The 27949-nt window shown below is 25.7% G+C and overlaps 2 protein-coding genes across 2 annotated transcripts in view; both read left to right on the forward strand.

Annotated features, from left to right (window-relative positions):
- The window catches only part of LOC105366552 (uncharacterized), a 41785-nt gene extending 33888 nt beyond the window's left edge, over nt 1-7897 (forward strand). The window contains exons 4-6 of the mRNA XM_011505044.1: nt 138-277; nt 7001-7101; nt 7802-7897. Of these exons, the coding sequence (XP_011503346.1) occupies nt 138-277; nt 7001-7101; nt 7802-7897 (337 nt within the window). The remainder of the gene's footprint in view (nt 1-137; nt 278-7000; nt 7102-7801) is intronic.
- A 6143-nt stretch (nt 7898-14040) lies between these two features.
- LOC105366553 (uncharacterized) lies at nt 14041-27424 on the forward strand. Its single transcript, XM_011505045.1, has 4 exons — nt 14041-14252; nt 22701-22823; nt 27049-27314; nt 27400-27424. The coding sequence occupies exons 1-4, from the start codon at nt 14136-14138 to the stop codon at nt 27422-27424; spliced, it is 531 nt and encodes a 176-aa protein (XP_011503347.1). The 5' UTR covers nt 14041-14135.
- Nucleotides 27425-27949: the final 525 nt, after the last annotated feature.

The following is a 27949-nucleotide window of genomic DNA, read 5'->3' on the forward strand; positions in this document are numbered from 1 at the left end:
TGTACGGGTAATATGAATATTAAAAAAAAAATGGAGTATGAAAAGAAAAGAAAGAGTTCTTATATATGTATCCGTTTTTGACCATAATCAAATATACGTGTATTATGGAATGACAACGAAAAGGCGGTTAGTTACAGGGTGGTGGCGGTGGTCGCAGGTAACAGCGAAGCGGTCACTCTTAGCAATTTGCGTGCAGATACGCAATACCAGCTGGTTGTCACTGCTGTGAAAGATGGCAAAAAACTTCGAAGTCGGCCAATTGTCTTCCGTACACTTGGTAAATATTTTATTCGTTTGATCAATTTTAATGATTTATAGATGCTATCAGCAATAGTTGATTTTTATTATTTTATTATATTCAAATATATTTTCATATTTGACTAATGGTTCAAAACTTAACTAAAGGTAAACATAACTTAGTTTTATAAAGTATTTTTAAAGTTATAATAATACGATATATTAGCATTACGCTGTTGTTTTTTACCTGGTTAGTAAGTCATTAGGAAGAGATTTAATTTAAAAACATAAAATAATTAAGCTAAAATATTATATTAAAATTAATTCATTTTAAAATTTCATGATAGCACTTCTTTACACTAGATAATTACTTGTATCTTTTCATAAAATAATAACGAGAATTATTTATAAAAAAAAATATTTTATAATTTTCTTCACAATTTTATAATTTTTGCAGCGTCAATATCTAATATAATTAGCTCGATACATGCAAAATAAATCTAATTCCACAAATAATTTTCGCTTTATAACACAAATACAAGGTTAAATCTAAACTATAAAAATAGAAACGGTATATTAAAATGATTGATTCTGACAATTCTCGAATATTCTAAAGCCTTACTTTCCAATGTCCTACAATGCTTATCTGGTCTCCGCATCGGTTGGAGTTTATGGAGTTCTCGAAACTTTTAAAGCTTTAGAAGATATTTAAAAGAAGCACATCCTGTTTAGATCTCATTGTAATTTAGTCAGTCAGTCAATTTATCAGTCGTTTACGCTATTCAGCCAGAGTTTACAGCCATAAGCTAGTCACTCAGTTACGCTTACGCAGTGAACCCATTACAAGGAACACACGTTCAATTATCGAGTGCGCTACAAATTTACAAGCAGCCAAGGGTGCTGACTGAAGGTATTCCTTTTCACGACGGTATGCCAGTAGTTTGAGAGCGTATGAGCCTTTTGAATACGCGCACGAACCGAAGGCTTGATCGTTCCGTGGCGGCTCTGCTGAAAATACCGACCGTTCCATGGCGGTCCTGCTGAGGGCAGATCGAGATCCGTGTGCCATGGCTTCTACTAGTAGATGATTAAATCAGTTCACTATGGTCGGTCACTGTGGTCGGGTCACGGCAAGATGTTAGCCGCAAGCGCAGTTGAGCGAGTGTGGTTCGGCAAGAGAGCCGGTCAGCAAGCAAGAAGCTTTCAGCAAGAGAGATTTTCAGCGAGAGGGCGAGGCGCGCCGCGTGCGTCTCTTATATATCTACACGGCGGCTCACTTAGCTGGCAACAAAGCATCGTCGTTATTGCACTAATTCTTTCTTACACGAGGCGTAGGAAGAAAAATCTAGAACCTTCGAGAATTTGACGAGAGAAAAGTAGGGCGTAATACCTTTGTGTGATCTTATAGTATATTAGATTTCATGTCGTAAAACTTGCTCGGACTTGCCAAGTTTTGTTTATAAACATTCGTCCGAGTGCGCGTCCCGGTCCGAGCGCGCGTACCGTACGCTGCACAGCGCGTATGACATACTTTTTTTAAATTCATGGAACTGCATCAATCTTGAACAATACCTCTCCCACTTTCGATCTTCAAATTTTTAATCCGTAACAAGGGTGATGGCGATGTCGTTAATGCTCTGGAGATTTATGTGGATATTGAATATCGATTTTATGCTGATGTTGTAAGGATCAGTATGTGTAGTCGAACATACTCATTCATGAGCATGAGAAGATGGTGGTTGGAATGAAGTATGCTGGAGAAAGAGAATGATTATACTCAGGACAGAGTAAGTAGTCTCGGTGGTACTTGTCACGTAATCAATCATGTCTCTAGTGAAGATGGGAGTAGTTGAAAGCTAGTCACACGCAGGAACAATAAATGATAAGCTTCCTAGTTCTGAAGGACTTGATGAAATGTTATAATCGATTATTTAATGAACTGTAGTCTGATCTTGACAATGTAATTGTATTGGGTGAACGTTCGTTGTCCGGCTTGTTAGCCTGCGAGAGCGTATTGCGTCACCTGTGTCAACTGTAGTTTGGTAAGCATGCGTTCTCTGGCTTGTTAGCCTGTGAGAGCGTATTGCGTCACTTGTGTCGACTATTTCGGCAAACTTTATATGAAAACTTGATTCGCGCGTGGGTGACTAGATTGTTCAAATAATAGAAATAGATGTACCTTATGAACTACTGACAGGGTATGTTGAATGACTGCGTGGCTGGCGTGCCCCTTAGATTACGATTCCAATGGCTTCACTATTAAATCACTAACCTTTTAATGACTCTTTTAATAATGCACATATATTTGTAAGTTAGCTGCCGAATATATAACCACGAAAACACACTGAATAGTCATAACAAATGAGTGAACGAGAGGTAGAATGACAGTGAGCGTCGCCGCATGGCAAGCTGTCCTTTAATATACATGCAGCAGCTTGCAACGCCGGCAACAATGCTGATGCTTGTTGCTATGCCTAAAATCCTTTGTAGCATCAGAAAACGATGCTTCTAAAAGTTTCATCGGCGTTCCTTTGTGAGAATATTGTAATATATTTGGTTTTACATCGTAGAAACATGCCCGCATTCGTCGAATCGTGATTATAAACAATAGAGTCCGAGCGCGCATGCCGTTCTTTCTTTTGAGTTTGTGGATACTGCTTCAATCCCGAACAAGGTATTAATAAAAATTATATCGAAATAAAAACAACAAATACAAATATAAATTGACAAATATAATAATATTTATATAATAAAATTTTCATTTGTGCAATAAGCTTGAAACGGTTTTTTTTAACGTTATTAAGTAAAAAGGCGGAAGATCGGGAAGAAAAATTTTTGTGGAATTTGTTTTTCTAATTGAACTACAAATTACCGTATTATCTTTTGTATTCAAATCATTTTCATTTTGTAAAGTCTTGTATAATGTATGTTAATATATGTTAATATGTACTATTAATTAATTAGTTTTTATATGTCATATTGTTCAGGGATCTTCCTTTAGCATAACGTACTACTAGGAAATCGTCACTCTGGATCACGGAACTTGTGGTCAATGGAACTTTCCATATTTTTATCAGTTCCGACTCAGTTCAAAGCGCGGTTCTAGGACTGCACGCGTGTCCCCATTCTCGAAGCCAACAAGCTGGTGATACAACTTCAATGAAAAGAAGCTAATGCTTGTTTTCACTTCATCGCCAGTTTTCTAGTCATCCATCAGGTTCTGGCCTAGAAGTTACTCTATCTCAGAAGTTAGCCAGCATCGCTCATATTATTGGCTGTATTATACCTGATTGTGGTCTTCTTTTCGACCCAATCGGCAGCCTCTGGAATGCCTTCAGGTGAGCCTGTATTGTCTTTATCCCCACGCTTCGTGGTTTCATTGTGCATGTTTCAGAAATAGCACATGGCCCCAATGCCTTGTGACTTTTGAGTATTCGTTATCTTATATTAAGTACCATTAGGCAGTTTTCTTGTAATTCATGGTATGTTTGGCATTTTTACTTCGTATAGCTTTATCATCCTTGCATTTTGTATCGATTTATTATACGAATAAAAGCGTGAGCTCCATGATTGAAAATGGTTGGCCATGTGTTTTGGTCTGTGCCCAACATACGTGTTACAAAATGTAAAACAGTCTCCTTAACCTGCTATATCGCTATTATATATTATTGGTTCTGCATATTGTTCGTGACTCGTAAAAATTGGTGTGTTAGGATATATCACTACTATACATACATTTCCAGTTCATGTTGATAGCATGTGGCTACACAATTTGCTCATGCCGTTAAAAGGTAGCAAATTTGATCATGCCTCCAGCACTCTTATTTTATGCTGTGGTAACAGTTCATGTCACTGACACATGAATCGCATCTGCGTTTATCTCCAGCACGTATTTCATATAAGCATAACATAAATGCGTTTTATTTGTTTACGCAATATAAATTATATCTGTCGTTTAAGATTTGATAATATATTTTTTTAATTTAACAGTCTCTAGCACAATATTTCATATAATAAATTTAATTATACTTTAGTTCTTTTTTACAATTATTGTAACACAAAAGTTACTTTTGTATGAATAACTGTAATCCATTTAAGGTTTTATAATAATTTATCTTTCTATTAATTATTCATATGATTCCTGAATACTTGTAAACGATCATAGACATTCCAAAATAAAATAGTACAATGTATAAATAACTATATAAAAATCTATAAATAATATAAAATATTTTTATATTTTAATAAATTATAACATAATTATATGCTCTTTATTATGATTGTAAATAGCATAATTTTTTTATATTAATTATATCCTTATAAGAATTTATTTAAAAGAATGATTACATTTAATATCTAAAATTATTGTATATACATATGCATATATGCATCCATGCATGCATCCATACATACATACATTCATACATATATATATATTTATATTTATATATCAATATACATATTTAAAAGGATAATTTTAGGAAGTTTTAAAATATACAATGAAATTATGTGAAGTTAATACTAATAATGCTGTTTATGTAAATATAATCAAATTTATATATGTATATTTGTTATAAACAAACTATAAGCATATATGAAAATAATTAGTTACACAGGTACATTGTAAAAGTACTTAATAAATGAACATTCAATGTTATTTACAGTTAATAGTTAATAACGATTGTCCATTTTTACAAACAGACAATTTTAGAATAATATTTTCTAGTAGTCAGAATATTTTCTAATTTGGCGGTATACTTAAAAATACCTAAATAAATAAAAATGATAGTTTCCATCTGTTAGTCTTTTCATGATTTTGAGCAAAACACCTTTCTGTTTATTATAATTGTTGCTTCCGTTTTAATGCTCTTAAAATACAATTTTCTAAGAACGATCATAATTTGAATAATTTGTTGATTTTTTTTTAAATTATATACTAACTTGTAATTGTTAAATAAACTTTTTATTAAAATATAATAGACTAGAATGTTATAATTAGAACTTGCAGCAGTTTCTACATTTTTATTGTATATTTTATTTAAAAAACAAAAAAAAAATTTAAAAATGAGGAGAAAAATGAGAATAAAATTGTATTTATATAATCTATAAAATAATAAATTAGCTACTACTACCTAATATTAAAATTATTCTAATTTCAGATATTTATTACTTTGAATGAAAATGGTAATATTTTATAATAAAATTGTTATGCATAATCATAATAAATAAAATAAATTTAACAAATATAATTCGTTTTAATTTATATTAATTTTTAACTTTTCTTTATATGAACAAAAATTATATTTTTCTATAATAATCTATTTATTTTGGGAAAACTTCTGTCCTATCACCTTTATTTCTTTATTATATTTAAGAGCAATCTTGTCCATTTAGAGAGTGTACTACCTTATCGAACCAAATTCTATTTTAAAAATTTTGAGATCAATATTTTCTCATTATATAGATATTTCTTTTCGTTCATAAGAATCCAATATTAAAATATTAATAAAATAAAAGCTATGTAAGGAATCGATTAATTCCCTCGAACCATAGAATTATTCTTTCAATATTAATTTTAAAATCTATTTAATTAAAAAATTTATTCAAGATAATCTATTAAACTATATTCAATTTTTATAACTATTTACTCTCGTAAATATGCTTTTAGAATTGTTTGTTATTATAATTTTGTTAATACAAATTTTGCCTATATTATAATCTTCACTTTCAAAATTTTGTTCTGAAATTGTCTTTCTAAATATATATATAACTAGTTCTACTTTTATTAAACATTAATAAAAACAAAATATAAATTAGTTAAATGATATGAATAAATATAAAGAAATATAAATTTATTGAACACATAGTATTATTAATTCAAATAATCTTAGAATTTTTATTATTATATTAATTAATTACATTATAATTAAATTAAATTAATTTTGTGCTGTAATTTCTCCTAATTTTAACTTATTATTAATTATTTATTTTTAATATTTTCAGTTCGTTTAAATATAACCTTGAATCAGTGATTTTATTTCAACTATTTGTTCTAATTCTTATATTAAGTTTTCAGTTCTAATCCACAATATTTAAATTACTTAGTTTTACTCTTTGTATAATATATCAATGATGCTATTTCTATCAATAATTTAAATTTAACAGAGATGTTAAATTAAATTTTAGTTACTATATACGATTCTCCTAATAACTCATCAATATTTATTTTATTTCCAATTTAGATCTTATTCAAATAATTACTATAATTAATTATATTTCAAATATTTTTGTTGATTTGCATATTTTTTTAAAACAAGAATCAATTTAACTAAGAATTAATCAATGTCATAATATAAAATTTCAACATCATGAATGAAATTTTATATTGCGTTTCTTTTATGGCTTATATAAGCATTTATTGGATATTCCTTTGACATATGTAACAGAATATAAATAATTATTTTCTTAAATATTTTATAATCTTTTTACAAACGTTTTTCAGAATTAAATAACATGGTATTTTTCAATACATTTTAACATAACTACAGTAATACACGAATTGTTTCCTTATAGTAAATTTCCCTTTATAACATATTTTAAATTTTTAAATAGAAAAATCGATTATAAAAAAATGTTCTAAAAAGTTAAAAATTTATCTTATGTAAAATTTTCTATTTTACTGCAGTTATTACAATTTGAAAATTTCAAAATTATTATATATCCAATAAACAACAAACTAATTAACAATTATTAATGTTCACAGAACCTTCGAAATTGTTTTCTCAACAAGATTCATCTGTATCTGAAGTTCCTCTTCCCCCTCCACCATCATCATCGGCGCAGCAGCCGCAAACTTACATTCAGGTGAGTAAAATCGTTTTTTTATTAGTTTTGTAGTTGTTTCATTATTCCAAAGCTTCTATTTTTTTTACATATATATTCGTATAATTTTATCCGTATATTGATTATATTTTATAAAAAAAGTTAAAAAAATTATGGCAACTAGATTTCAGTATACAGTTACCGAAAATTTCATTACAATTGAGTGTATTTGTTATTATCAATTTAATTATATTTTAACCAAGTATTTCAGTGAAATAACAATAGATTTCATAAATTAGAATTAATTACACTTTTAACAAGATAGGACCTTTTATGTATTCTGCTTTTCTCAATAATTTCTAGATTATTCTATTATTAGCTGTGCCATAGTTTTTATACATGTCGATTTTACCATTTATGTGCAATTCTAGTAACACCTGTAGAAACAATAGATTTTACATTGATTCCTCTATATCTTATAATGAAGAGTGTTCAAAATTGTTTTTCATTATTTTGATCAAGTTTGAAGGACAAAATAAATGTAGTTTTCTGACTCGAACTACGAAGTTCAATAATTTAGTCTATTTGTCGCTCGCCTTAAAGATGCTTAGGAAAGTACAGATGTAAAAGGGCTGTAAATATTTACAGCGTGTAACTTGTTTTAGAACAACGTTTATTTAGTTTTATTGGCAATTACACTAATGTTATTCTATATTCACTTCTCGTGTTGTAGTTGTCGTAGTTGTTCCTTAGTGATGGCGATGGTGATGGTGATGGTGATGGTTATGGATCAGCAATGGATTTTGTATATTCCTTGAAGGGGAATATGGCTTATTGAGGTCTATGCTAACGTTGTAAAGGTTAGCAAGAAGAGCCGACCATAGTCATAAGGCGAGCATTGGAAGGTGGTAGTGGTAGTTAGCAGGGAGAATGGACCATACTCATAAGGGGAGTATGGGAATGTCTCTGTGGTAGTTATTCTCAATAAAGACTAATGGTATACCTTTGAGTGTAGAAGGGTCCGATACAATGCTTTGTGTAGTCAACTATTTTTTAGAATGGCAGTCAGTCCTTGACTTGTTGTTAACCGTGCGCACTGGAGAATTGAACGTGTGTTCCTTGCAATGTCTGCACTTGAGAAGTGAAAATATAAATATAAATATAAATTTTATCAATTATTCAATTCAGCGTGTGGTGTGACTTTCTCTCTGTTGTAGACTCCGTGTAAAGGCGTGGCTAGGGCGTGGTTGGCTGGCTAGGACGAGTGACTGATTTGGAGGAATAACTGGCACTGTGCACTGAATGACTACCGTCACTATGTACTGGATGACTGCTTTGTGTTAACTACGTGGAGCCTTGATACGCGCTTCCTTAAGTATCAGCGCGAAAACTAAAACTAGCTCGAAACAAAGCTTAAACGTTGCTGCACGAAGGCTATGCAGCCTTGTAGTATGTTCGAAAATTCTACGAAAGCGAAGCGTTGGAAGATTCGAGAATTCAATCGACGTTGCTACGCGAAGGCTAAGCAGCCTTGTAGAACGTTCGAGAATCTAAGCTTTCAGCTAGTCGGGAATTCAGTGAGAGAAAATGTTAACTTTCCGAGAACCGAAGGCCTCGAATAAATGCTCCAATTCCGAACAAAGAGGTTTAACTTTATTGTATACAAATAATTATATATAAAAATATAATGTGATATTTTCTGTTATATTCTATTTATATAGATTTACAATTTCGTCGATAATTTTTAGTATATTAAACCATGATATTATATAAAATTTATTAAGTTAAAGTAGTTCTTGTGAAAATTTGTTTGACATAAATTCGAAATTATTCTTAATGCATATATTATGAATTATTTATTTGATTTTTTTTGTAATAATTAAATTCGATAAGTGGTAGATCATTGCTTTATTTGTTTTCTGAATTCACGAGCGTGCTATATAGATTATATTGTTTTTAATATTTTTGGTATCTGTTTAATTTAAATAGAAATTCAAATATCATATATGTTCGAAAATCATAACTCATGCTTTCATGTCTAGGATCAAACTAAAAACCTCCTGATAATGTTAGGTGGGGGTGATTACTGGCAAGTGGAGGAGGCAGACGCAATTATTCAATTCAACACACAGTGTATCTTGGTTTACTATTTATTTTGTGAATACAATATGTTTATAAATGTTGTTTATAGAATTATATTAATAGTGATTGTAAAATATGTTGTATTCCGTAGCTATTATTGAGATACGTTAAGATACGTTGTTGTAAACCGTAGCTGTTGAGAGTTACTCAATTTCTGGCAATAAATGTTGGTATTGTGCTTCAGCTAATTTTACTCTTGAACTGCACTTTCACTCGTGCTCTTTGAATATAACACTTAAAGGATTATGATTTTTTATGACACAGTTGGCTTATTAAATTATTAGGTTATAGTCGACACGTTATGTGCGTATATAACAATTAATATATGGTATGTAGTTGTGTAAATAACTAATAACTGGTTGACTGAGTTTTATTAATTGAGCGATAATAGATGAGAACGATTGTTTTAAATTATACTGAGCAGTAACTGATGATTGTGTAAGTGATGAATGTACAGTGAGAGAGTTTCGTGGCGAGCAGTTCTTATATATATAATGAGGCAGCTTCTAACGATGGCAGCAGTGCTTGAGTTTGTTGCTAGGCAGCTGGTCTCTATAACATCAGAACAAAAAACCTGCAGAATAATAGAAAAGTCTAGAAGGACGTTGTCCTGTAACGTTTGATAATCGACAGTCGTCGTTGCTATGTTGAAATATTGAAGAACGCTTGCTATAAATATTGAAGAGAGCTTGTAATTTTCCCATTTTTTCAAAAATTCTTCGACGTTGCTCCAATCCGGAACATTTCATATCTCAAATAATCGTCAAAATATGTTTTGATAATATCTTATTCTTCTAGTTGAATTTGACAGCTCAAAAATATAATAAATATTTATATTACCTATTTAGTATAATAAAAATATCCTTTTTTATACATTATTTTATTCACAGTACAAATTTGTAAATATTTTTAATACTTGTCAAAATTTTTATTTAATCTTTTGCACTTATATTGTGAACAAGATAATTCATACTTATTCTTATTGCTCCACTTTTCTCATAAATTAATAATATGACATTTGTACAACATAAATCAAAATTTTGAATATCACTGTATTCTTTCAATTCTTTTATATTATTTTATGTACACAATGTTATTTAAATTGTTTCTACCTATCACAATTTCAATCAATTAAATCAATTAAACTAATCCATACGTTATATAATTCTTATTTTTATAATTCACATATATAATTCATAATGTCATATGTTATGGATCTTTTATATACTAAATTATTCTACGTCCATTTAAGTTATATTTCTTCTGTGTATTAATATTTATTATGAACAATTATATTAAGACATTTTTTAAACATGTATCTATGATTAGGTGTGCTATTTAAAATAATTGCTACCACCGTATAATAATCGCGTATCCCCACTAATAAAGCATTCTTCATGACCAGTATTCTGTCAAGCCCTCTTTACTAAAATTAGAATTTCATATACATAATCGTAAAATTAAGCTTTATAGAAAAACATGATAGACAGCATTTATATTAAGAAATTAAGAAGCATTGGCATTTAGAAAGAATTATTTTGTATAAACATATTTTCATTATTTTATCATACCTATAGGCGCTATCAAAATATATTGTTATCATATCAATTTCTAGTAAATTTTAAATTCATTTACTAAAAAGATCGAAATTTTCTTAATGTTTCTAACTCTTAAAATGAACTCTAGACCTTATACGAGTTCTGGTAGTAAAAGTATATTATTATAAATCTTGTAGCTGAAAATTGAAATAATAAATTAAGCAAATACTTCAAAACGAGGGAAAATATAGTTGAAATTTGTGTCCTATAAAACATTTATAAATGACATAAGATACGTTAATACTTTTAGATTCGAGAAAGACAATAATAAAAATAATAAAAAAGAATGGTAATGGAAAAAATAAAATAAGACTGTTCGAATAACAGAATGTATGAATAAGAGAAATGTGAAAAGGTAAACAGAAACAATTGAAAGAAAAAAATAAATGAGCAAGAAAAACAAATAGTGAGATTAGATTTTATAAAATGCAAATACAAAAGAAGTACAAAAGTATGGAATTATAATAGAAATATGCTAAAATATTAAAAGTATTCTGATTGTTTCATAATAAGAAATGAATTATGATCTCTGACAATATATTGATAGAAACAAAATAGTAAAGATCTGAATTAATATTAATTAATTTTCATTATTAAAATCAAACTTGAAATAGGAAACATATAAGCACGTTTGTTACGGATTGAAACAAATAAAAGGCGGAATACAAAAGTGGCAGAGGTATGAGCGCGCGAACGGTTGTTTATAAACACTAGGTACCAAACTCGAGAAATGTTTCTACACCGAAAACTCGAATATACGACTATAATTCCAAAAAATAATGCCAATGAACCTTCCAAGGCTATGCCCTATTACCGTCACGACAAATATCGGTATAGCAACAGACACCGGATCGCTGCCGGCGTATAAAAACTACCACGAGAATATTTAAGGGCTGCACTTCACGCGCAGCGCCAAGTCACAGTCCCAGTCTCAGTCTAGTCTAGGAACAATTACGCAGTCAACACGACGGGCTCACTATTCAATCTTCAATCTTCTCTCGACAGTCATCACTCATTGTAGCGATACACGTATGTAATACTCAAACAATAAGCAATCTAACAATTCAATAGTGACGCCACATTATCAGAATCCGTTAACTAAACTTAAACTAATAACACATTAGTGATAACACAATCGAGAGTGAAATTATCGAATTCTTACTACATATATTAACGGATACACCGACGACTAAGGCAGCAACGACCCGGTCCCCCTTAGACGGCTTCGGTACGACACGACAGCGGCGGCTCTCACGCAGCTACGACTGCATCTAATCTTAGATACCAATGACTAAGGCAGCAGAAAACCGGTCCCCTTTAGAAAGCTTCGATACGACAGCGGCAGCTCTTACGCACCTACACTAAAGCAGCAGCGACCCGGTTTCGCTTAGACGACTTCGGTGCGAGAGCTGCGGCTCTCACGCATACTACGACTGCATCGACTCCTCGCACCACGGAGAGGATACACACTCTCCTCAGCACGTGACACAATTGAAGAAACTTCCACAAATTATTGACTCACACCTTCATTCATACACTTTATGATCATTAACTATTTATTATATTTATTATATTTAATAAAAGGAAAGACAAGAACCATTGCGTGTAGTATTGAATTATTGTATTGCCCCTTCCACTTGCCAGCAACACCTCCACCCAACATCAGAGGAAGGTTTTTAGTCTGATCCCAGACAACGTTAAACATATATTTAAATATAAATACGATAATTAATACCGGCGAGTACAAATATAGAAGAAGGCATTATATGAGAAAATATATTAATTGGCATTAAATTATAAATCAATTTAAAATAGTACTACTAAATAAAAAGTCATAATATTAAATTATATTAGCAATAGGAAGTAACGAAGATTATTTATTCAATAAAATACCAACATACAAATAAAATGTACTAATCAATTAACTTTATATAATATTATATATTACAAACTATATTTTATAATAGACATATATTATACAATATATTTTTATAAAATCTTTGAATTATAAAAAACATGAACGTAAATCATGAAAATAAATATATTGAAGCATTATATTTATTTAATTTTCATCGATATTTAGTTTTATTGTTGATATTTATAATTTATTGTCTCCGTATATAAAAATATATTAAATGATAATGTAACTAAAATTTTACATTTTACATTGAATCTACACATATAATTTATTATGATCTAGATATTGATCATCATAAATTCTAATTACGCTGATATATACCGGATATTGAAAAATCCATTAAATATTTTATTTAGTCGCTTAGACCATAATAAAATAAATGGTAAAAGATGCTAGTATGGTACAAAAACGAAGAAAAGGGAAACGAACAGCTTATTATTTGCATGATATATTTTACTGAAAAATATAATTTGATTGTGCAAATTTAACTTAGCAATATTTTTTAGACTCTCCAACAAGTCAGTTTAATTACCGCTAGAGGACATAAACAATGTCTAATTATTGACCTTTGTCTTTTCTATGAATCCTTCATTGTCGAGTAAATAGCTAAAGAGTCTGCTATCACTTAATTAAATAATATATAAATATTACTTTATCAAATAAATTATTTATATACGATAAATATATGTTAGAATTGTTTATATATATAATAATATTTCAATTTTAACATGATTTTATTTTTTATCTAACTTGATTAAAAAAAAATTTATTATTACTCTACTTTAAAAGAATTAAATAATTAATTATTATTACAATTATAATTCGTGAAATATATTTAATATTTATTTATATTTATAAAAAATTTTATAAATTTATTTATATGTATATAAAATTTTATTTATTTATAAGGTCATTTCTTCATTAATATAAAAGTATCGTTGACATAATCAATAATTTCATCTTTTATTATTAATTTTCTTTATTATAAAATTATAGCATAATAATATATAAATATATATGATTAATGTGTAAGCCTTATTAAAATAGAAATATATAACTAATTTTAATTATTACTTTTTTCTTTGAGATGAATTAATAATTAATTTAATGACATACTTTTTTATTAGCAATATAATTATATATTTTTAATAGATTTATACTATTGCAATTGATTTTAATAAAAATGGTCATACTTTATTTATAAATTGACTTAATATTGTAAAAGCAAATACATATTATTTTATATATAAGTTTATATATATTACATACAGTCAAATTATATATTTTAAAAAGAAAGAAATTATTAACTTTTTGTTAATTTACAGATACGAGGGGTAGAAGTGGGCATAGTCGTCCTTGTCTTAATCGTATGGGTGGGAGCGATAGCATTATTTTTTAATCGGTGGGGCAAAATCCGCATGCTTTTGCCATATCAACCGGACTACAAGGAACAGCTTAAAGTTCCTGGTACTGGGGTCTGCAATTCAACTAATGCTGCCTATACTCACAACTCCTCGCAACATGCTTGCTCTCAGGTAAGGCATCTTTTTCACATTATTAATTCTCTGGTATTAAATATGTTCTGGGCAATATATGTTGAACAGCCATCAGAATATTCAAACAATTTTTAATAAAAAGGTAAATATTCATAGGAAATTGAAACTGAAAATTAGAAGAAAGTAAAAATAATAAAAATAACTCTTTTCGTCGTTTATAATATCTTAATAACTATTCGATTGTTATTAGTAAAATACACATGTATTTTTTCTAATCTCTATTAATAACCTATCTGTGTCTAAATATAAATAAAATGAAGTTTATTAAACAAAATGTTTTTTTACATGATCATAAATAAGAATGTTATCACTGTTATATTTAATGTTATTGTTTCTATTATTGCTATTACCATACTTTATAAATAGTTAATAAGAACATTAGTTATTTTACATAAATTAAGAACTTCTCCAAGCTTTTATATACAATTTATTTTTAAAAAATCTCGATTGTATCTTAATACTTTTAGCTTATTTTTTTATTCTACTTACATAAAAGAACTACAAATCGAATTTTGGTCATACAGAAAAATTAATTTTCTATAATATATGCTATATCTTCTAATCGGATGAGAAATCGCAAAAAGATATTAAAATTAAAGTATGTCACTCATAAGCATAGAACAGTTAAAGGAATTTAAATCAAGGAAGCTTCACAATAATTTGGGCAGAACAATACATTGCATTGTTTAATGCTTGAAAGATACTTATTTTGCTGTTCTTCAACAGTATAATGCCAATGGAAAAGAAAGTACAGTGCATTTTCAAATATTTTTGATATAAGACCAAAAAATTTATTCAAAATGATAAAAATGTATTCAACAATCAAAATTATGATTAAAATGTCATATATACAGCTAATATTTTTAACGAGTTGCAACTGTTAATACGTGACAACGTATTAAATTAAAATTAAAATTAAATAAAATTAAAATACAACATTAATTAAAATAATATTAACAAACTATTGATAAATGTTTAAATTTATATAATTTATTTTTAAGATTTATTAAAATTCTTATAATTTTTATATTAAAATTTTTGTTTTACTATTGATTCTAATATTTTTAATATTTGTGATTAGAATTGATAAAATTTTATTAATTTATAATATAATTATTTAACCTCTATTATCATGAATATTTTTTATTAATATATTTATACCTTAAATGTAACCTTAAGTATACCTTAAAAGGCTAATGTAAAGTAACATTAGCCTTTTAATATTATAAAACATTATAAATACTCAAATTCAGTTGCATGTTTTTTTATTTTAATATTCAATATTTGAGCATTTTATAAAACGTCTATAAGCTGAATAATTAATTATTATATAACTAATTATGGATGGTATCGATAACTTAGGAGAGTTAAGAAAGTTTGATGATAACAAGATATTTTGTAAAAAGTAACTGAAATGCAGAGTAATAATTAAACTTTCAATATCTGGTAGAAAGTTATTATGATGTTTCTGTTTATATGTGTTGAAAAATAAAAATGTTAATCGTCTTGATATGAATTACTTTATATATAAATATTTCATTAATCTTATTAATTCTTTTAAATAACTATACTATAGATGCATCCGATTAATTTTCTCTTGCATAAAACTGCGTAATTATTTTATTTAACGTGGTTAATAATTCATGAAAATTAATAAACCTTCACTATACTTATTAACAGTTATTTTATGTGTGTTGAAAACAAATAATCAAATATGGAAGTAATAAAGTAGAGTAGAAATTGGTTGCAATTATATTATATTTAATTATTTACTTCAATTTAAAATATTCGAAGTAACTAAATACTTTCTTATATATATTTTTTTAATTTACTGTTAATATTCTGAAAAGTTGTATATAATTTATAAGTAAGGATTTATTGTTAACAAATCATACTATTTTTTATGAAATTAATTTGAAGTATCGAAAAGATGAAATAAATTTTATATAACTTGTGAAGAATCTTTTTTTTTACATATCTGCTTTATGTTAATACTGTCTAAGATAATCACATATGAAGGAAATAGAATTCATTAATATGCAGTTATTAGTATAAAAATTATTACGAAAAAATTACATGATTTAAATAAAAATATAAATAATATATAACTAATGTAAAATTTGTTCTTAATTGATGCTTAATAAAATTGATTGCGTTACAAAATAAAAATACAAAATAAAGTACAATAGTATATGCACAGTTCATTACTATATATATTAGTATATATTAGTAAAGTGCCTAGTACAATTAACTGGACAAAACAAATAAGGCTCTAAAACAATATGTGACTATGGATAAAGGTAATGTCTACATTGTTGGATATGGTGATGCAGTGCGGGGGAGGCGGTTGCTGCATGTTGGAGCAGTGCTTTCAGTATCCTAGAAGAAATCGGCAACCCCGTGATTGCGGCTGCCAATTTGCTCTACTACACAGGGCTGATATTGCGTAACCATCGGTATCATCATCATTGCCTTTAGTTTTAAAAAATATATTCTGATAATTGATTGGCTCAAAACTCCTGTATCGACTTTTTCTTAAAATTGACGAAGCGTAAAGGGGTTTATTTTGTTAAGGTTTTTTAATTTTACCTATTCATTTATTATGAACACGGTCTGTTGTCTTCAAAAATCAATAAAATCGATTTTTATTTCTAAAAACTTATTTTCTTGTTCATATACTAAAATATAAATAATACTATGAAATTTTTTGTATAAATGTAGTAATAATGAACTATAGAAAAATTTCTGTATATCATTTTACAATTAAAAAATAAATTAGATTTGCTTTAGAATGAATGAAAATATTACATTTAATAGAACAGTATTATAAATTATTATATAATACTTATTAGTTGATGCGTCGCACAGTTACATTTTTAATATAAAATTTATCCAGAAGGTTTATTTTTTTAATTGTTTTTGAAATATTAATATTTTACAATATTAAATGATAATTAAATAAAAAATTTTTTTTTGAAATTTCAATAATCTATGAAATACAAATATAATAAATTTTAGAATTCTGGCATTACAATAAAGTTGTTAAAATGTGACAAAAAAGGTATTAACTTCGCTAGATTATTTTACGTAATACAAGATGGATATTAAGAGAAATATAGTATAAACGCTAGAAGCATAAGTTTCAGAATGAGATTGAATTATTTATAAGATTTCATTTTTAAAATATATTAGATTAACGAGGAAAATTCAACCCCTTTGCGCTCGTATTGCTTAAATATATACCTCCCCTCTCTACGTTGCCATTTATACGTTTTTATTCTTCACGAATTCTGAATATGTTAGCCGATTTTAAACTAATAAACATTCATATATCATACGCCTATGAATTCTATAAACTTGCGAGAATAGAAAAATATAATAAATACTTTTCCTGTTATTTTTGTACAGTAATGAAAGAGCAGAAGTCCTATAAATATAACAGCATATCAATTAGTTGATTATATGGGGGGTAGTTTTATTTCGTATCTAAATTAATTTATTTGATTTTTTATGAAAGTTCAACAAATGAGCTTTTACAACAGTGAAAAATATATACAATTTTATCTTTTAGTGTCTGTAATTAACATGATGACACTTTCTACATTTTTTCACACTTTTTTATTTCAATCATCTACATATTTGATTATTTATTTGCATTCATTAGCAGTTAAAAGTATATCTTCTTAAAGTTTAAGTTTTTATTAAAATATTTTTTATATAACTAGTTTTCATTTAGTTAATTATTTAAATTAACAATTCTTATTAAATCTATTCTAAAGCATACGAATTTGGTTCTCAAAAATTATTTATCATCTTATGTTGTACACTAAATGATAGAGAAATCAATTTTATATTTGCATTTCATTTATATTTATATTTTGAAAATATCTAGTAATAACATTGTTAAAATAGTATAAATGATATTAATGATTTATTAAATAGTTACTTTTCATTTTTATTACTTACAATTTTATAAATAATTATATATGCAAAATAATCATTTGTTTTAAGAATGAATTCAAAATTAAATTTCATTTATGTAATAAAATTCAAAATAGAAGTCATTTAATGTTTTAAATTATTATTTGAATGGTGCATGTTCTTTGTATTTTATGATGTGAATTTTAAACTTTATACCTATAATTCTTTTTCGGTGATAATTATTTTACTATTATAAATTATTTAAATTTTTTTATTTTATTTTCAAAATAAATTCAATCAATAAGATATATTAAAACTTAAATTTTTGTAGTATGATGCAATGCATAAGTATAATAATAATTTTTAATTTATAACTTAATCGGCGAATATTTATTTATAATTTTAACTTTAATTTAATTGCAATTATTTTAATTTTACAGAATTATCAATTTATATCTAATAATAATATTAATACTTATAATATTAATTTAATCAGCATGTTTTTCTAAAAATAAGTTTGCTAAAGAAGTAAATAATTATATGATCAAAAAAAATTTCCTGGAATAATTTATTTGTAAATTATAGTATATATTATATATATATATATATATATATATATATATATATATATTTCATTTCATAAAAATAGTAAATCTAAATAATTATATTATTTATCTGTTTGCTTCTTTTAATAAATTTTAATAATATCAAATTATTTAATATCAAAATATTAAGTTAATTAATATTTTGTTATAACATCAGAATATGTATAAAGTATATAAATTTGATATTGTTAAATCACACTTAAATAATATAAGTATTTAGAAATACTGTTATTATGAACAGAAGAACAAAAATGAAGTATATAACATAAAATATAAAATAGAAATAAATTATTTTAAGTCGAAATTAATTAAAGGAAGAAATAAACCTATAATTAATTATTTGTTCAGTAAATGTATATTTAAGCAAATATATAGTTAACTAAATTAAAATGATGGTATATTAATAAAAAATAGTGTGCTCAAGATTGACGCACCGACAATAAAGTTTCATTCCATGAAATTTAAAGTCATTATAATTCATTATATTTGAATGAATTCGCTACGAAAATTCCCGGTAATCGTTATAGCCTTTGCCTAAGAAAGCCTTGTAATTTATCCGCATAGCAACAAAAGAAGATTCTCGAATCGATTAAAGCTTACTTTCCGAGAATTTGACAGAATTTCCAAAAATTGTAAACTCTATATCTACGAAATCATATATATGAAGAGCGACACACGTCGAAGCAGTTGCTGCGTAAGTCAAAGTGAAATAGTGCAAGTCATAACAGTTTAAAAGTTCTACACGTCTGTCTACGGGAATCCGTGCAAGGTATACTTATTTCTTTACATTATTTATTATCTATTGCTGGCTAGCTATCGGTGTGCCTTCCGCTACTTGACTTTAGTCAGACCGCTGAAGAGGGCGCCGATACTGTCTTGTAGCCACGGCCATACTATCATTACTGCGCCAAAGCGCCGACAGATAGAGCTTACCTCCCATAATCACTGTTACGTTTCGGTGGTACAATAAAGCGCCGATAGACAGAGCTTAGCTCCCATAATTACTGTTACGTTTCGCTGGTACAATAAAGCGCCTACAGTACAAAAAGACTAGTCTCTCCTCGCACTCCTGGACGACGTTCCACAGTTTATTGCCAACTGTTAGAATCACGACAAGCTCAACAATTCTCACAACTACCAATGTAACATAACCGTAAATAAAAGTCACTAAAACCAATTGTGTTTACACCGAATTGATGCGTTAACCTCTCACTCGTCGCTCCCCTCTCCACCATTAAACTGGTGGTACGGTCTAATCCAACCACCTTGGTCTTCGGATCATTCTGGTGGTTAGAATTTCAAACATAGTTTAAAAATTAGAATTTTTATATTATTTTTCTTGAGTTATTGCAGATGAATATATTTGTATTTTTGTGCATCATTTTAGTAATATTATATTTAACATATTTTAGTAATATGTTCAGAAGCTATACTACAACAAAACTTATCTAACAATATTACACAAAATCTTAAACGTATAAATAGCAACGTATAAATGGTAATGCCGTGTGTATAGGCATTTTCACTTACTAATCGTGAGACCTACGTGTTACAAACATAATTTTATAAAATACCGTTACTTCCGTTTTGTAATTTCGTATTGTTCAAAAAATCTGAAAAATTCACAAATTAGGGAAAAAATGAATCTTCACATCATTATTATATCAATGCTTATAAACTTTATATTAATATGCAAATAATTGCACTACTTATTCTATAATAGCTTATTTCACTTCTTCATTTCTTAAAATTTCATATTTTTCTTTAGTAAAAAATTGTATTTGATCATTTTCTGAAATAATTAAAGTACGTAGTGCTTATCAAACTTTAATAGATTTTTACTTGAAAATAAAAATATTTATGTTAATTTTTATTAAAACAATATATTAAAAATTATTAACTTAATTATAATCTAGAAAAATTTGAATGTTTTTTACTCGCATTATACTTTTTAGATATTAATTGTACTTAAGAAAATATGCAATACATAAAATTTTTAATTATTAAATGAATAATAAAATCAATTATTGTCTGTACTATGATATTAAGTTAATTATATAATATTAATATATAGAATGAGAAATAAAAATAGCAATATGAAATAAAAATTTATTTATTAACGTTTTTAAGTCATTTTTAATAATATTTTCTTCAAATTTTCAAATAGCAATAATAATTGCGTGATTCGCACATTTTCTGCACAATTCTTATTAATCAAATCACATTTTCTTCGAAATACTATTTTGCACTCCGTAAAAAATAAGATTCCACATACCGACAACTATTTGTACTAGTAAAATATATTTTATTTGTTACTAATAAATTTCATATTTCATAAAAATTTTATTTAAACCTTAAAACACATAGATCTATAAAATTTTAATTTATAATTTAAAAAAATTTTTTTCACAACTTAATTATATTCACTAAGTATTTAACGAAAGCTGTTTACATATCCTGTCTTTTGCAATTGCATTCAAAACTCCATATTGTACTATTGTACTATAGAACTATTGTTATTGTATTCTAAAAATTTTAACAAAGCTTTGCTACCTCACTATTGTATTCAAGTTTTTCCACATTTATCATAGTTTGTAATTTTTAGAGAAAGACAGCACATTTTTATTTTTAGTAATATGAACATGTGCTAGCACATTTCTTTAGAGCAACAATTACAGTAAAATTATATGAGCAACAAATGTAAACGAATGAAAATAGTGGCAATTCACATTAATATTTCTAAGGCTATGTAGGTAGATTCTAATTTATGTTTATATGGAGATATTTATTTAAGTGTATACTTATGCACAATTGGTGTATTTGTGTGCACTGTGTATGTAGGTATGCTCTTATGTGAGTACGTAAAATGAATATATGTGCACAGATAGTGATATTATGTAAGTATGTGTATAGGTATGCATGCACGTATGTACGCATATATACATATGGATATACATTTATGCATGTAGATATGCATCTGCGTATATATACGTATATGCATGCATATATGCTTACATGAACACATATTATAATATTATTCACAGTATTGCTTCAAAGAAGGAAAATCCTAAAGTTATAAATGCTGTTAATGTTCTTGAATTTTAATCAAGGGATTATTAACATTAAATGCTATCTTATTATTTGAATAAAAGATTAAATTAAATTCAAATCTAATATAAACAAAGAAATAAGTTACAGTATTGCATTCTCATTAAAATACATTTTTAACATTTGCTATTCATTTTCGAACAATAAATAAAAAGTGTTTTATACTTAAATGAAGTTAGAAATTATTTAATACAATCAGTTTATTGATTTAATTATTGCATAATTCAATATTTTGTACATATATCTAATTATTGTGTAAAATATTACTTACCCAATATTTATATTATGCAATTATTTTTAAATACATTTGCTTGCAGATAAAAGAATTTATATAATGTACAGAGCATTAAACAATAAAAAATTCATAATAATAAAAATAATTATTTCTCTCTATTAAAAGTTATAAATAAGTTTAATATTTAGTTTTTATCAAATAATTTTTTAAATCTTAATATAAAATGGACAGAAAAAGTTTTATGTATGTACTAATTAAAATATAAGATAATATCATTATTTAACAAAGTTACTTATTGCGATATAAATTATATAATATTGTAATTTGAAAAGTAGTATTTTAAATATAAATTTGAATTTTTAAATATATATTGTAGAACAGTAAATTAGAATTTCGTACATAAACAACAGCATTTTCTCTAAAGGAATAAATCAATATCAATGTAATGTGGATACAAAAATTCATAAAGCATTAGTAGAGAGCGATAAAGTTGGCTTTATTATTTAGCTTCTGCATGTATTACTAATTATTGCATATAAGACTGGATGGTATTTTCAGCAACTGCACTGGTCGAACTATCATATGGGCTCTATCGATAGTTGCGGAGGTGGTGTTAACTGGCCCAAAACTAACAGGCCACGTGTTAATAGTGCCATCGATGTAGCCAGTTTCTTATCTCAGGTAATTGATTCTTTTGTATGATTCTGAAGATTTTTATTATTTTTAAGGTTATTCTTTCTCCTTTAAGTATTCTTGAACTATATTTTAGAATTTATTTAAATATAAGTTAATTTTTATCAATTACATAGATTGTATCATATTGAATTAATATTCATGGATTTTCTTTAAAGAACACATTTTACTTATAATATAACAATACATAAATTTAAAATCAGGGGTCCTTTACATGGCCAATATATTACTGTGTAAACTTACAAGAATTTCAATATAAACAGAATTTTATATAATATATTTTAAAAATTTTAAATATTTACTATTGTTGATTATCATTTTAAATTCTAATATAAATAGATTAAAATATTAAGTTGTAATTGGAAAATATTTTTATATAAAATAAGTTAATAGTCACATTAGTAATAATAAATATTAGAAATAACAAATATGTTTTTAAAAGCTTCATCTATTAAAACATACTTAAATATATTCTACATTAAGTTCTTGAAATGCAATAAAGGTTCTTTTTACATTATAATATTAATTTTTATAGTTGTACGCTTAATGGTACATCGAGTGTGCATGTATAGTCTATTGTAATATTCACTACATTAGTGGTATTATTATGAGCTTTATAGAGTAGGTATTTCTTTTATTTATTAGGTATATTTGACTTACTTTCTGGAACATATTTCAAATTTTTATTTTTATATATTAAAAGAAAAGTAATGTAATGTGTCAATATTTAAATAAAGATTATGAAGGTGGATGAAGATCCATATTATGAATATGGATATTTTTACATCTTTGTAACTGACAACTATTCAATTTAACGTTTGAATATTTTTTTAGCTTGAATATCATTTAAGACCAAAGATCAGTATAACTTAGCTATATAAACGGTTATTTACATAATAACTGGAAAATTTTTAAATTGTTTTGATAACATATTTGGTTGGATATTATATTATTTTCTATTTGCTGTATAAATAAATATATGAAAAAATAAGTATTGAAATGAAATATTATGTAATGGATTGGACTAAATTTTAGGAATAATACCAATATTTTATAGTTAAAAATCTTTTTCATAAGAACTACTTATATATAAACTTAAACTATAGATATACTTATTATAGTACTACTTAAATTATAGATATACTTATTCTAATAGAATCTAATATTATAAAATAATAATACAATTGAAAAAATTGCGTTATGTTATAAATTCTCGTCAAGTGCATACCTTCTATAATTTATATAGTATTCAAAGTTATTATATGTTTATTTAAAAATATGGTATGTTGAAGTACTTGATCATTAATGAATGTTATATAATTATATATTAATATTAAATAATTAATATTAAAAATGAAATTAGTATTTATATTGATTTGATCAAGTTTATAGTTTTTTATTTTTAAATGTAAGGAACATAATTTATTACATCTATTTAATTATTTGATTTTCTTTCTTTTTTTTTAAGGACTGATAATCATTTTTAAGAAAAACTTTGCTTACAACATAAAGTTTAAAATCAAAATAAAATATAAATAATGTTTGATAGGTAATATATACCACTGCTATAAATAATTAAATACAACACAAAATTTATGTACATCAATTTTTTTTAATTATATATTGTTATATAAAATAAATTAATTTCAGAAAATATATAAATATATGTTTTATACATTTACAAATGCAAAAGTATTTGAAATTATATTTTAAAATAAATTAATTTTACAACTGCATACTTTACATTTAGTTATTGTCAATTGACGACATATATAAATACTATTTACATTTTCCAATATAATTTTAAATTGTTAGTGAAAAAATCACATTGATAGTTTTTAGATGAAAAATATAAAGATTGTGGTTATGAAAATGATTAATATAGATACTTAAATAACCTGAAATAAAGAAATAGATGGTAGTATATTTTTCTGTAACTACTTCTTTTAGGTGGACGGAGCTATAACTACATAATTTTTTAATACATTTTTTATATCAAATTTTTCAAATTCATAAATATATAGCATATATACTTATATATGTCATATAAGTGCAGTTATACTTAATTTTCTAACAATTAATTGTTTGTAATTTCTTAACTGAAATGAGGATTGTATATCATTCAATAATATTGTATATTGTTTATGATTAGTTTTTACTAAAAAATTTGCAGTATAATTTGTTTGCGATATTTTTAAATATTTATTCTATTAATTATTCATAAAAATTCTATATTCAGTATTTATTTCACGTAATTAATCATTTACTTGCGTGTTCCGTTGAACGCAAATTGCATTTGAAAACAAAACTGAATTAATTGCTAATTTAAATATAGACTTAAATTCACAGTGTTTGTACTTTTTAGAGTTACTGCATTGTGTTGTTTGGAAATTCAGAAAATCTTTTTTTCAGTTATTGCAATTTATATGTTTATAAAGATATTTATATTTTTTCTACTTCAAATAACGTATATCCACATATAAAAGTACAGAAGTTTTCATTTTATGTGTTTTAAAATATAAAAAAATTTGACCAAATTTACAATTTTTAATTTGATATTTATTTCTTAATTATTTCCAGCTTCAGTAATGATTCATAATAATGTTAATTTATAATATCAATTATATTTTTAAGTAGATTTTAATTCATAATAGGTTTCTCATAAAAGATATTTTTTATAAAATCATTCTTTAGTTCATTAAATGCAAACAATTGAATTAAATGTAAAATAATAAAAAATATAATTTGCTGCAAATATTCTTTTAAATTTCATTAAAAGAATGATTTTTAAAGTATTAATTTAACTATGTGTTTAATTAGCTATTAATAATTTTACTCTAAAGATCAGTGAATTAAAATTTTTTTAAACATTTTAAATTCCGATAAATTATTAAGAATTGAAATATTTTTTTATAGAAATCATATTTATTATTTGCAATATTATACAAGTTTTTATTCAAATATTAGTAATACAGATAATATTAATCATATTAATAATATTATTAATTATATTATAATATTAATAATATTAATCATTATAATTTACTCTATTTTGTGTAAAACTGAGAATATATAAAGTTCCAATTATAGATTGTTATAATATTTATTATAAAAAAACATTTTTTTATAAAAATGGACTTTTCTCTTTAAAATATTAAAATTATAAATAATATAACATATATAATTTATAGCAAGCTTTTATAGAACAAATATAGGAATATTTAAAGAATTGAATAGAAACGTACGCACAGATATATATATCGATCTAGTAACCAGATGTCAGTATAATTGTGTAAATTATACTACTTACAATAATTAATCATCTTAAAAAGTATCAGATGTGTTAGATTTGAATATTTATAAATCCTCCAAACCATAATAAATAAATAAATCTAATTTTATAACATGTTTTGTAATTTCTATTAAAAAACGAATACAAAATTTAAATTCAATATTGAAACTTTAAATAGATAATAGTAATATTATCACGTGATTCACATGTGTATTTTGAAATTTTGCAGACAAATGTAATTATAAAATTTTATAGTTTATTATCACAAGTCGATTTTCAAACGACATGTAAAGTACTTTAAGAAATATTATAGTAGCGCACTGCAAACTGGTTGTAATGAATTTTATTCTATTATTGAGGCCACCAGTTTTCTGACTTTATTTATTTAACATACTATTACCTAAGTTTTTAACAAATACATTTATTTTTAGAGATATATTAAGATCAATTATCTCTACCGTGTGTTCTTTAAAAGCCTTATAATTTTTATTTATGATAGAATAAAATTATCGTAGGAGATTGTATTGAAATTTAATATCCCATAGTAAATTTTATATCGGATAATAATTTTATACAATTCAAAGTATTGTTTACTGCATTATTCTATTTTTATATTTACATATGTTCATTAGGTATTTATATAAATAATTTTAAAATCGCTGTTAATTATTTCAAAATATTTTTTAAAGTATTTAGTATAAATTTATATTTATACATTATGTAATTCTATTAGGTTACCCGAATTACAATGAAGTATTTTGACATGCATTATTTATTTTAGATAATTAAATGTGTATGTGTAATATCAATATAAATTTGAATTATGCCATTTCTTAAATTGATATAAATTTATATTGGTATCAGTATTAACAAATATAAATAAAAAGATGAAACTGAAAATGAAAACGTTTCCCTAATTAGGAATTTTTACGGAGACACGGTTCCACATCACGACTCTGCCGAAAAGTTCGCAGTGCAGATAACTTACCACTGGTCTTGAGCAACCAGCAGAACTCCGATGTATCAGATTGCATTAGTACCAACGGCGATCGCGAAATTTTCCTTAAATCTAATCAAGATGACAATGAAAAAAGTGATGACACCGAGACACAACAGAACGCCCAAGACAAAACAAAGAATGACTCTTCATTATATGAGTTTAGTTCGACTGAGCATCAATCCTCCAGGTATTTATTAATTATTATACTGAATATACCGAATTAATTTTAATTCATGTTTATGTTTGTTCTATATTTCGAAATCTGTTATTAGCGATGATTTGAAAATTAATATTTAAATAAAAAATTTTAAATTATATACTTTTAAATATTTAAGCTTGTTTATTATTGTTTTTGTAGTAAAATATAAGAAGTAAAAATTTTGATCAACACATAGCGTCAATGCCTAAACATGTTTAAATAATTATGTATTTATATTTTTATAATATTACTTTTCTTAATATCACTGATAATGCAAATAGAATAAACGGTTATATCACCATTATAAATTTACAAAAAAGAACTACAAAATTTGCTAATTGAATTACAAACAGCTCTGTTAATTCTGGTGTACATTCATAAGACATATACGAAATTCAGTTTATTTGGTAATTATTTAAAATATATATAATAAAGTGAAAATAATCTATTGAAAACTCTGTGTGATACAGTAAATTTATACATAATATTATTATCATCTTATATTTAGAATACATATATGATTACTAAAGAAATACTAAACCAATTACTGCAGTTGTAAAAATGTTAATTATTTTTTGTTTTTTTTTTATGTTGCACTTTAATAGAATGTAGATTTGGAATCT

Source organism: Ceratosolen solmsi, unplaced genomic scaffold (genome assembly GCF_000503995.2).
Source record: "Ceratosolen solmsi marchali unplaced genomic scaffold, CerSol_1.0 scaffold49, whole genome shotgun sequence".
Classification (NCBI taxonomy): Eukaryota; Metazoa; Arthropoda; class Insecta; order Hymenoptera; family Agaonidae; genus Ceratosolen; species Ceratosolen solmsi.

Excerpts from the sequence above, each read along its gene's own strand:
- LOC105366553 (XM_011505045.1), top strand. The coding sequence starts at position 14,136 with ATGCTTTTGCCATATCAACCGGACTACAAGGAACAGCTTAAAGTTCCT. Across the intron at positions 22,824-27,048 it reads TAGCCAGTTTCTTATCTCAG|GAATTTTTACGGAGACACGG; the intron begins GTAATTGATTCT and ends TTCCCTAATTAG. Across the intron at positions 27,315-27,399 it reads ACTGAGCATCAATCCTCCAG|CGATGATTTGAAAATTAATA; the intron begins GTATTTATTAAT and ends ATCTGTTATTAG.